This window comes from Propithecus coquereli, unplaced genomic scaffold (assembly GCF_000956105.1).
Source record: "Propithecus coquereli isolate 6110/MARCELLA unplaced genomic scaffold, Pcoq_1.0 Scaffold162, whole genome shotgun sequence".
NCBI lineage: Eukaryota > Metazoa > Chordata > Mammalia > Primates > Indriidae > Propithecus > Propithecus coquereli.
In genome coordinates, this window is record NW_012140747.1 from 671,495 (window position 1) to 683,929 (window position 12,435).

At 55.2% G+C, this 12,435-nt stretch overlaps 1 protein-coding gene across 1 annotated transcript in view; it reads left to right on the forward strand.

Annotated features, from left to right (window-relative positions):
• The first annotated feature begins 510 nt into the window (after positions 1 to 510).
• PDGFRA (platelet-derived growth factor receptor, alpha polypeptide) overlaps positions 511 to 12,435 on the forward strand; it is a 42,111-nt gene continuing 30,186 nt past the window's right edge. Inside the window, exons 1-3 of the mRNA XM_012641090.1 lie at positions 511 to 760; positions 10,458 to 10,518; positions 12,201 to 12,427. Of these exons, the coding sequence (XP_012496544.1) occupies positions 10,470 to 10,518; positions 12,201 to 12,427 (276 nt within the window). The 5' untranslated portion in view covers positions 511 to 760; positions 10,458 to 10,469. The remainder of the gene's footprint in view (positions 761 to 10,457; positions 10,519 to 12,200; positions 12,428 to 12,435) is intronic.

A 12,435-nucleotide genomic window follows, 5' to 3' on the forward strand; every position in this document is an offset into this window, starting at 1 on the left:
ACAGTTTGCCTAATCCCATTAAAGGATTAGCAACCACACAGCACTTTCCCTAAGACCCCTGGTTCAAAAAGGCGCAAAAACCGCTTGGAGATTTCTCCAGAGGGCCCCATTTCTCGTTGGGCTGTAGGAGTTTCCACAGAAGGGACATCTCTCGATTTCAGATTTATATTCTCTCTGGGTATTAACCGCAATTTGACATGTTCTTTTTCCGCTTTTCAAAGAGACTACCAAACTATAGTAGTGTAGGAAAATAACCCCCAAATTGGGAGGCAAACTCATTCTGGAAATGATGGGCTGTTTGTAGTTTCACAAAACGTCTTTCCCGGCAGAGCATCAACACCTCCCCCTCCCATCCCCCCCGTCCCATCTGGTCTGCTTCTCCCCGCCCCCCCAGTTGTTGTCGAAGTCTGGGGGTTGGGACTGGACCCCCTGATTGCGTAAGAGCGAAAAGCCCAGGCGCAATCTGGAGGCTGGAAGACTCTGAGCTCTGGGAGTTCGAGAGAAACTTTTATTTTGAAGAGGCCAATGTAGGGGGGGGGGCTTTATTTCCTGACAGCTATTTACTTAGAGAAAATGATTAGTTTTAGAAGGATGGACTATAACATTGAATCAATTACAAAACTCGGTTTTTGAGCCCGTTACAGTTGGAGCTACAAGGAGAGAAACAGAGGAAGGGACCGCAGGAGAGAACTGGAGGCCGCGGACACACTTTTTGCTCCATGTGTAGGATTTTCATTGCAGAGTGACATACAAGGAGAAGGTAAGGGAGGAGAAAAACTGATTTCTGTTGCTAAGGGAAGTCCCTGATCAGACTCTGGTGCTGGAAGGAGCGAAGCAACTTCAAACTTTGGGCGGTAAGAAAAAAAATGGAGTGAATTCCGGTTGTGTGTCCAGAGAGCAATTTTTTTGGGAATAAACTTCACTTGGAGAGATAACCATAGAGTTAGAAAGTCCAGGGATTATAAAACACACACACACACACACACACACACACACACACACACACACACTTTCCAGATCTATTTTTAAAAGCGATGTTTTTCTAACAACCCTATGGCCTCCCAAAGAAATTGTTTAGGCTTACATTTTTGAGGTTTCTTTTGGAGCTGGGGGTGGTATTCGTGAGTGCTGGGACGGACACCAAGTAATGCTGGGGGTGGAGGCAGAGGTGTTTGCCCTCTTCTTGGCAGCGGGTCCTGGAAGGCGACAGGTTTTAAATGGGTATTTTCATTCCTCGCCCGCGGTTTGGCGGGACAGCCCTGCAGCCGGTGGCGCGGAGCGCGGCTGGGGCGCCGGGGCGGTGGGGAGAGAAGAGCGCAGAGCGGGGCGCGGGAAGGGGTCCGGGCGGGGGAGGCGTGAAGGGCTCGGCTGGAGGAGGCCGGACTTCGGTGCTGGCTGGGTGCACATGGCGCCAGCCGAGCGCGCGTAATTGCTGGACGGCGCTGCGCTTGGTGCAAGCCGGGGCCAGATGAAGCACCGCGGTGGGGCGGCTGCAGGACAAGCCGAGGGGCGCGGGCTTTTGCGAGAGTTCGGGGTGCTCTCTCGGGCGGCGAGGTGCGAGGGAGAGCGGGCGACCCCCGGGCCGTGCGCTCGGGTTGCACGCCCGAGCGCGGGGGCGACAGCGGCGGCGCGGGCGGGCGGTCCGGAGTAATGACAAACACATTTGGCCCCGAGTGAAGAAGTCGTCGCCGCCTCGCATTCCAGCAACTGGGATTTGAGGAATTTCGAACTGCACTCCAAGGGGCCCTCATCGTGCGCGGTGGTCCCCCACCCCGACCCGTCCCCGCGCGCCCCTTTCCTCGGTTAATCGTTTCTGCAAAGCCCGGGGCTCTGCGGCGACTCAGTCCCGGCCGCAGTCAGGAGAAGAGGAAAGGTCTCCAGGAAAGCGCGGAACTTCTCGGGAGGAAGTTAGTTAGGGACGACTTGGAACCGGAGAAACTTGGCTGCAGGTAAGACAACAAGGTGGGAGGCGAACCGCCCTCAGCCTCTCTCTCCCTCGGGGCACCCGAGCTCTGCCCGCCTCCCCGGTGTCCCGCTCCGCGCGGGATGCGTGGCGCTTGCCCTGCGCCGCGTGGTCCTCGGAGCCGCCCCACTGCTTGCCGCTCCCTGCCGGCTCCAGAGCCGTCTGCGCGTACCCCGCCTCCGCCCGCCGTCCATCCCCAGGGAAATCGGGGTTCACACGGGAGGTTAACTCCGCCCGGCAGCGGGCAGCGCGCGGGGAGCGGGCGGCGTCCATTTGGCTCTGACACCGGGGTCAGCGGTTCTATTCGGAAAGGGTGTCGGCCAGCTCAGAGCGACAGGGAGTGAGGCCCGACCGGAGTGCGGTCGCGGAGGGAGCCGGGAGCAGGGACCGCCCGGCCAGGTGTGCAGCAGCTGCGGGTAGCCTGGCCTCGCGCCTTGGTCGCCAAGGACGTGTCGCGCAGGCTGGCAGTTCGCTGTCTCTCCCGCAGCCCGGGAGCGGGGCCCGCGCTTCGCCCCGCAGCCCTGCTGAGACTTTAGGACGTGCGGAAAGAGTGTCTGGAAGAACTTTCCACTCCCTTGATCTCCCAGGGTGGGAGGCAAGCACGGATGTTCCCGATCACGTCCGGACCGCCCCGCGCCCGGCCGAGCTGCCTGCAAAAGCCCCGGGCTGGGCGGTGTGGGAAATGGCTTTTTGGCTCCGTGGCCGAATTGCTCAACGTTTTGGCCGACTCGCCTCGCCGCGGTCGCTCTCGACCAGAACTAGACAGATTTTTGGAGCAGGGGGAGGCATCCGGGGAAAACGAGGCACGACAGTCCTCAGCCACCCATCTCCCCGGACTAACGTCCCCGCGGGAGGGGAGGAGGAGGCTCCCGGGGCGAGCGCGCCTCGCCCGCTGCTGCGCTGGCCCTGATTTTCACCCCGCCCCGTCCCCTCGATTTGTCCAACCTGGACCCGGCACCGCGGCATTGCATCCCCTCCCCCGTCTCTCTCTCCTGGTCCTGCTTTCCACACTCCTCACGATGGGGGGCCCTTCCTCGGCTCCCCGACAGGCGTGGGGCCGACCAGCTTCTCTTTGACGCCTTGGTCAGTCCCTGCTTCGGAGCTCTGGCACGGTCCTGCTTTGGGACCGACCCAAGTGCAGCCCGACCTTGCTCACGAGAGCTGGGGGGACGGGAGGAGAGGGGGGCGCCGGGACCGAGCCCGTCACTGGCCCCTGGGGCCCTGGCTCTTGCTCCAGCCTTTGGATCGAGAGGGACTGAGGCAGAGCCCGGGCTCCCAGCTCTCGGCCCCTGGGCCGCTTTCCTCCCGGGACGCGGGCTGGGGAGGGACGCAGGGGGAGGGGCATCGGGCCGGGCTTTCCAGCTGCAAACGCGTCTGGCGCCGAGGCGGGCCCGTTTGGTGCCTCCTGGGGACAGACCGTGGGCGGTGCGCCTAGCCGGGACGCGGTTTGGGGACGTGGTGGCCAGCGCCTTCCCGCAGAGCCGGGCAGGCGGGACTCCCTCTGACCTCCAGGGAACTAACTGCGACCAGGTTACATGTTGCTGGTGGAAAAGTGGCAATTCTGGGGAAAGAGCTAAAAGCCGGCTCGGTGACCAAAAGGTGCGGCTCTCGGCGTCCCTCGCGTCCAGCTTTCGGGGTCCGCCCGCAGCATCAGCCTGAGGAGGGGATCTCTCGGGCTCGCCCGGGTGCGAGCTGCAGGGTGGGGGGCAAACTGCTCCTCCCCGCTGCGCTCTAGTCCGGGCTCTGCCGACGCTTGTCTTTCGCCGAAGTGGCTCGGCGGCATTTCCTTTTGTTTTAAACCAAACTGCAAAGCAGGCATGGGTTGGAAAAGTAGGTGGTAGGAGGGGACAAAGGGAACCTCGGACTTGGGGTACCTCCTTCCCTGCCTCCCGCTGGAGTCCCCGCTCCCCTGCGAAAAGGGAGCGAGAGGCGCGGACCGGCGCGGGGGTGGGGCGGGAGAGCCGCGGCGCGGGCGGGGGTCGGCCCAGGTGGGCACCGGGGAAGGCCGGGTTCTCAGAAGCCGAGGGGGCGCGGGCCCCGCTCGCCCCGGCCTCCCCGTGAGCCGCTGCCCGCGGCCGTGCGGCTGTCAGGCCCATAGGAGGCGCTGGCGCGCGCCTGAAACCCTAAACCCTGCGCCCCTCTCCCCCACCGCGCCCGGCCCCTCTCCCTCCACCCGCCCGGCCCCCGCTCCGGTCTCAGTCGAAAACAATGCGAGCGCCGAGCGTCGTGCCTGGGGCGCGGCGGCCTCTGCAGCTGTGAGGTCGGGGCGCGGCTGGCAGGGGCGCGGGCACCCGGAGCGGCCGGGCGTCGCCACCGACCCCGGGGCGACGGAGCCGCGGAGGAGGCGGGAGGGAGAGCGGGCCTGGCGGCGTTAGCGTGGGTGTGGCGGGGTCGGAGGCCGGACGGTGCCGGCGCGGAGCCTCCCCGGCGGAGGTTGGCTAGCCGCGGTCCGGGCTGCGCTGTCGGGGACCCCGGAGCCCGAGCTGCGAGCGAGCGGGTAAGATTCGCGGGGCTGCCGCGCCCTCTAGCGGGCCCCGCAGCGCGTCCGGCTTTGCGCCACCCCCGGGCGGTCGGCGCCGCCGCAGCGGCGGAGCGCAGCGCTGGGACCCGGGGCCGGACCTGGGCTAACCTGGGCCACCGTTCCCCCGCGCCGAGGCCTCCAGGAGAAGCCTCGCAGACACCGCGTGAGCCCGGGAGGCGCTGCGTGGACGAAAGGGGGCAGAGGTCCCCAGATTTGGGATTGGGAGCGGGGGCGTCGTTTTAATTGGATGTGCGAGAAGCGGAGGAAGGTGGAGGAGGTCGGGTCCCGCGCGCTCCCGGGGGGCAGGCGCCGCCTTCCCTGTCCCAGCCCCTCGTAAGGCCCCCTGCCGCGCAGGCGGCCCGTTGCTGTTTGTTTGTTTTACGACCCTGCGTTGTTGTGCAACGGAACAGTCGTTTCCAATCAGCTCCCGGTTCTCGGGCTGCACGGCCGTCGCAGGCCCCGGCGGGCGGGTTTATGAGGGGTGACAGTGGCCCGGGAACGGCATCGCGGCCCCCACCCCGCGCGGCCCAGGTGGGCTCCTGCCCCGAGGGGGCGGCAACGCCGAGGTGGCGAGAGTGGAGGCTGCAACAGAACCCGAGCGGCGAGTCCCGCTGAGCCATGGCGGCCTGGCCCGGCAGCGTCGTCTCCCTGGGTCCCGAGGCCCCGCCGCCCTGTCGCCCCGGCTCCCGGCGACGGTGACAGTGATGCGCTGCGCGCCCCTCACCGGTTCCCCTGGGGCCCCGACCACATTTAGACATTTTCGGAGCAGCGTTCCTATTCCCGCTTCCACTCCATGGGCTCTTAACTGTGGTCACCACGAAACCTAAAAGTACAACAAAAGAACGGAAAAGATTGGAAGTTAAGATTTGGGGAATTTTAGCTTAGAATTCGCGTCTGCGTCTCCGCGGACCCCGGGATGCTCGTCCTTGGAGCAACACTGCCATCTGCTGGCCACTCCCGAGAACTGCCAGGATCCGCTGGGAGAACGGGCTTCGCGGAGACTCTGAGCAAGTAGGGGCATCAGGAAGATGCATTTTTCCCCCATTAAGACCGTAAAAGATCGCGACTGATTTTCTTTTCCTGCAAAGCTACAAGAATCGTTGGACAGACGACATTTCTTTTGTGGACATTAGTGTTGTTTTTCTCCTTAGTTGTTAACCCTTTTCATGTACATGTTGGACATCCGATTATCAGCGCAGGCCTGCGCTAGGAGGGTAGGCCCGTATCTGTGTGCTGGTTTACGAGTGAGGACACTTAGTGTGGGGGCTTGGGGACCTCAAATCCCAGGCCTAAGTGTACTGCAAGGCTGTCACATTAGGAGTCACACCAAGAAGATGTGCCACTTTAGTCTCTTGTGGTTAAGTATCTGGGGCAGGGAGAGGAGAAAGGTTTATGAGCTCAGATTGTCCCATAAAATGCTCCTGTGTAAAAATACTCCAGCCCTCGCCCATCCCTGGAATGTCTAACGGAGCTCTGGGAGATCAAAACAACAAAACAGGCTCTGGTGGGTTGCGGAGGTCCTGGTAAACACCCTCTGCTGGGAAACAGGGAGAAGCCGCCACCAGTGTAGACCTGCACTCGGGTTGCTTGGGCTGAAGTTATGAGACTGAGTAGAACGTTTGCTGCAGAGAAAAAAAACGAGATGTGTAATTTTCACAGTTAGAATTAACTCAGGAGAGCTGAAATTAGCTGAACCTCGGAAATTTGAATCTTGAAGTCATCAGTGGCTTTGGGGGCTGCGAGGGAGCCGCCCGGGGCCTGTAATCATGCGAGAGTGGAGTGAAACTCAATATTCTGTAGTTTTGCGGCGGGAGGCACTGGTGGGTTGGGGATCGGGAAGCTGGCTCTCTGGCTTTGTGAGAATAGTTCTTAGTTCTTCTGGAAGTGGAGCCTTTGCATTGCTTGCTGTCTGTTTACTCTGTAGCTCTTCATGTTGTAGAGTCAAGATCAATGGCCCTTCACTTCTGTTTGCATGGGAGGAGACAGCCCCCCGTTAAAGAGAAAGGATAGTAGCTGCAAACAGATTTGTTTCTCTGTTTATGTGACTGTGGATATTGGTTCGTCTTAAAGTGGTCTTTTTTTTGTTTGTTTTTTAGACAGAGTCTTGCTCTGTCACCTGGGCCAGAGTGCAATGGCGTCATCTCAGCTCACTGCAACCTCAGACTCCTGCTTCAGCCTCCCAAGTAGCTGGGATTACAGGCACACGCCACCATGCCTGGCTAATTTTTCTATTTTTTGTAGAGATGGGGTCTCGCTCTTGCTCAGGCTAGTCTTGAACTCCTGGCCTCAAGTGATCCTCCTGCCTTGGCCTCCCAGAGTACTAGGATTACAGGTGTGACCAGGTTCTAAAATAGTCTTTATAGCTATACTAGGCTGGAGGTAGCAAGGGTAGGAGTGGGCTACTGGCCTGGCAGAATCAGAGTTCAGATCCACTTCTCCAGTAGACAGGAGATGCAGGGCAAGTCATATGGCCTCTGGGGCCTCACTATCTTTCTTAGTAAGGAGAAGTTGAAGTAGCTACCTCTGACATGCTTCTCATCTAAAACATCTTAGAAGTCTGCAGAAAAAGAGTCAATATGAAAACCAAAGCACTTTCAATTAAGCTGTCTAGTTTAGTCCTTATAGTAATACAGTAGGACAAGCACACTAGTCAGTTCTTTAGTCCTGATTTATAAAAGAAGAGACTGAAGTTCAGAGTGGATCCCAAAGTGTCATATTTGTGATCAGTACCTAGTCCAATCTGATTTCCATCACATCTTCTGAGAGAAAGTATAAGAAGGTCAAGAGGATGGCAAAACCACAAGTCAACTGCCTGACAGTGAACGTGGCAGAGGTCTCTTTTCCCGGTTTGTTTCTCTAACGGTGGCAAATGCTTTTTGAGCTGTGATTACAGAGGATTGAGGCTGAAGTTCAACACGTAGTTGGCATGAGAGAAATAATTATGATTTAAAAAAAATGATTTGTATAAAATCCGTTGTTCCTACCTGCAAAGTGGTTTGTTCACGGTGACTCTTACAGTACCATGTTCCTTAGAATTTGGAACCTCAGTTACTTACACTTGCAAATCTGACTTTGGATGAACTCCAGGATAGGAGTCACTAATTAAGGATGAGCATTTACTCCCAATGTAGAAAAGTCTTGCCGGAAATAGCAAGACTCACTCTCAGAGATTCTCGGTACAGGGCCAGCAGGCGAGCAAAGCGTCCATCTCTCTCGTTGTTCTCCGTTACCTCCCTGTGGGGCAAACACTCTGCCATGATTCACGAGTAAATTGTCCAACTTACAGATGAGTAATGACATGAAACTTCACAAATACGCCTGGATTTCTAGCCAGGGAACCAGTGTTATCAGAGAAGGGAGTTTGAAATCTTAAGCAAACACATGTTGATTCTCAGCATTTGCATCATTATCGCTTGCACACGGGCCCTGTTTTCATTGCCCACTTTGTGTGTCAGTAAATAATCCTCCCTGGCAGCGGGTCCACGGTATCTGGATGCACAGAAGGAAATCTGGTGGGGCCTGGCCAGGGCAAAACACTCCTGAGAGCCTGCGCTGCAAGCCCCTCTTGAGCCCGGGAATACTTTCAAGATGCATCGTTGGCAAGCCTTGCTAAAGAAACGCAGGATATAGATGTGATAAAACCCAAGACATCAAGCTGGCTCTGGAGGCCTCCTTTGAAGTTTGCTGAGTGGATTATCGGTGGGAGGCTGGTATTTATATGTACAAACACACAGGCGTTACTGCTAATTGTGGTAAATCAGGCTGGCCAGCCTGGCTCTGGGGCCCCACTGTGCCCGCCATCCCGGGCACATGCCAGGAACCTCAGGAGCCATCAGCCAGTCATCACTGAGCAGACTGCATTCGGGCTCACAGCACTGCAATTGTGCTTCTCCTGCTGTGGGGAGCAGAAAAGGAAGAGGGGGCTCATTTGCATTAGGAAATAGTGGGGCTGGGGGTGCAGGGGCTGAGACACCCAACTTCCCTTGAGAGAGACCGCATGGTGGAGTGAAGAGAACATAGCTTTTGTATCTTTTGCATCATACAGAATCCTGGCTCTGCCACCATCTGTGTGACTTGGGGTCATTTGCTAAACCTCTCTGAGCCTTGACTGCCCCTTCTTAAAATCAACTTAAAATGATCACAGGGTTACTCTTAACAAACACGGCATGAACACTTTGGCTTAGTAAATAACGGTTTCTCTGTAGCGTGCAATGATTGCGCCTGTGAATAGCCACCGAACTTCAGCCTGGGCAACAGAGCACGACCCCCATCTCTAAATAAATAAATAAAATACATAAATGTGATTTAAAAAAATGAATGATTTCTCATTCTCTCCCTTTTTTTTCGATCTAGCCCACCCCCTTCCCATTCCGCCTTTCATTCTGTCCTTTTTCCTCCTCTATTTTCCTGGTGGAATTCAGAAATCTGATTTCTGCCAGTAGGGCCACCTTGAAGCAAACAGACATGATCAGGCACCACCAAAACTGCATTTAGGCTGTTCTTTACTGGGTTCTCTCCAACCAACCAACCAAACAAACCAAAAAACCCCAAAACACAAAAACCGCAAAACCCCAGCAACCCAACTAGGAGTACACAGAGGAACCCATTGAATTTTTCTTTTCTTTCTTTTTTTTAAAAGACACTTTACTCAGAAATCATGTACACACACCTTCGTTTTCAAAGTAAGTAGTGGAAGGAATGGAGCCCCACTGGGCTCCCTCCATTGCGTGAGCTGGGCGGCAACTCTGGGCTAAGGTGATGCTTTGTTAGGGGTTATCGCAGAGCTCGGGCCCCTGCCCAGGCCCCTCGGCGTGGCCTCTTCATTTGAAATCGGGTGCTCAGAGGCCCCAACGCTGGCAAGCCCATTCGCAGGTCCTGTTCGCTGACTTCGGTAAGGCCACCTTATCGGTGACGTCCTGTGGGAGGTGAGGGGGAGATCAAATAAAGTGACGGGGGCGTGCGTGAAAAGGAACAGAGAGAGAAGAGGGGTCTTTTCAGAGAGTTCGCCAGAACTCTCGTTTGACCCCAGGGTAGCACGGACCCCTCTTCAATTTCTTTCTCTTCTTTTCTTTTCCCTCCCTTCCATTTTTTTCCCCCCACTGCTTGCCCTGTTTAGATCATATAGACATTCAGTTTCAATCTCCATTCCCCAGAGATTTTTTTGTAGGAAATCAGAGTTCTCGAACCTGGTTTGTACAGGTGCTGTTACCCTAACACGAAAGCAGGTGATCAACCTCCACTGAAGTTTACCCTACCGTCAGCTGCCTCCTCTCCACACAGGAATTTCTCTCCCATCTTCCCTCCCTTCCTCTCTTTCATTACTGCTTCCTCCTTTCGTGCCTGTGCCCTGACTTACCACGCCCTGTTAGCCCGGCTGGGAACCCATCGGGTTCTGTGAGAGTTCCTACGAGAACCTGGGCAGGCAGCCCAGGTCTCAGCCTGGGACATGGATCTAAGTGACACTGGCTGGCGGGAGTTTCAAAAACTCTAGATCAGAATGATGCTTAACTAGGAAGACGTTTGTTTCCTCCCAAGCAACTTTTTCAAAAGTTGTAGAGGGCGTGACCTCTTTATGAATGGAAGCATGGAGCAAGTGGAAACCTATTTCGGATGAAAACTGCTCTAGTTGAAAGTTGAGATAATATATGCGTTCATTTCTTGGTTTTTCACGTTCTTAATTTAAATGGTGTAAAGAAACAGTTCTCCTGTACTGTTGGACACGATCTGGAACTTTTCAGAATTTAAAGCCTGCAGCGATCACAGAGGGTCCAGCTGTCATGACCTTGGGGCCCCATTGGGCTATCAGGCTATTATCTTCCCAGGCGTCTTACTGTTTTAAATCTTAAACTCGGGACATTTTTGACTACAGTGATGCTATTAATGTTTTCCATTATGCAGAGCACACAGAGAAGTAGGCTCAAGCGTTATTTCTATTGGCTAATACTCTTTCTGTTTGACTTTTCACTTTTGCAGTTTTCCAGAGCTATGGGGACTTCCCATCGGGCGTTCCTGGTCTTAGGCTGTCTCCTCACAGGTACGATCTCAGTCCTCCCTGAGTGTGTTGGCCCTGGGTGCCTTGTTTTCTAAGTTCTGTGTTCCGTGGGTTTGCACAGTCCAAAAGAGTGAAGAGGAATGGAAAATTTATAGGATGTTATCTAGAATGACCATAAACCTGCAGCTCCCTTTGCTGGATTGCACTGATGCCGTTTCAGAAAGAATGCTCTCCAGTGGCTGTTTTAGTAGATGGATAATCTTGGCATTGAAATGTTGTTAGTAATAATAGTCTCCATTCACTCACGACCCTCTTCCTGTTCCTAGGATGAGGGCTTCCAGTAGAGGTGGGTCAGGTAAGTTCAAGACTATCTGGCTGGGTGCAGGGGTATTCCTGCAGTCCCAGCTGCTGGGGCGGTTGAGACAGGATAGCTTGAGGCCGAGAGTTAGAGGTTACCGTGCGCTATGATCGTGTCTATGAATACCGGCTGCATTCCAGCCCGGGCAACACAGCGAGGCTCTGTCTCTTAAAAAAATGTTCAAAGGAAATAAACAGAAAATTCTTGCCCAGGAAATCTTTCCTTTCTTAACAAAAGATGATTACATTGCTTTGCAATCTTAGAGCCGCCTTTACCTTTCTCTTGGAAGCCAGTTGGTAGGTGAGTGCTTGGCTCTTGGAAAATCTTATTAACTCTTTTCCACCAGGAGGAAGCCACTGGGGCCATCTGTTGAAATATTTATTGGACTTTCTTAGTTTTCATCCACATATTTATGAGTTGCAGATGTGCGCCGTGAAACCAGTGCTTCTGTGGTCTGAGGAGTTAACTCAGCCCGTTAGTGTCTGTAAGTCTTATCCGTTTGAATATGGTAGAATTGAGCAGGACCAGAGAGTCAGTGGTCCTAAGCTGCACTAAGTACACCCCAACTGCGGGGCAAGAGGTGATCCAGATGCACTTACAGCCCCTGTCTTAACAAGCCTCGGGAATCACAGTGGTCACGTACTGAAATCGGGTGGGATTCCCCCATCAGGCTCCAAGGGAGGTTGGAGCCATTAATTAATAATTAATTAAGTCATAATAGCAATTCTATCAGTTTTAGAGACACGGGAAGCTAGACTGAAATTGGAGGCTCTGAGATGAACTTAGAGTTTTCACTCTTGGGGTTTACTCATTATTCGTGAGTTAAAATCGACATCATCCCACTTTGGCCCTGGAAGTCATCAGGGAGGGACAGCACCCAGGGGTGTCCTGTTAGGAAATGGAGGATACAGGATTCCTGAGCACAGATCTGCTCTGGGCTTTGTTCAGCCTATCTCCCTGCCTCTCTTCTCATCCCATTTTTTTTTAACTCGGGGAAACCTCTGCAGGGAACGTGGACCATAAACAACCCTGCGCGCTTGCGTCTCTGCCGTCCTGGGATATTTTGTGGTCACGCGTAAGAGTCTGAGATATTGAACTGGAATCGGGCTCCTCGATCCATCCGAGTGTTTGGAGGGGTGGATGTAGGGGGCCTCGGCGGGGCTGTTGAGGCCTTTGGGACGTTTGCTGCTCTCAGCAGATGCAGCGGCTGCTATAAGGGGGCGCCTTTCACGGGCGTCCAGGCTAACGGAGTTTTGCGCAGAAACGCTCGTTGTTCACAGAAGCTGCTACCGTGGCTTCTCTCAGTTGTCCGGGTGAGCCCGTCCTCCCTGGCTGCGTCCTATTCAGAGCGCGTTTCCTTCTACAGGGCCGGGCCTGATCCTCTGCCAGCCTTCGCTGCCCTCGATGCTTCCAAACGAAAACGAAAAGGTCGTGCAGCTGAATTCGTCCTTTTCGCTGAGATGCTTCGGGGAGAGCGAAGTGAGCTGGCAGTACCCCATGTCTGAAGACGAGAACCCTAACGTGGAAATCAGAAACGAGGAGAACAACAGTGGCCTTTTCGTGACGGTGCTGGAAGTGGCCAACGCCTCGGCAGCCCACAC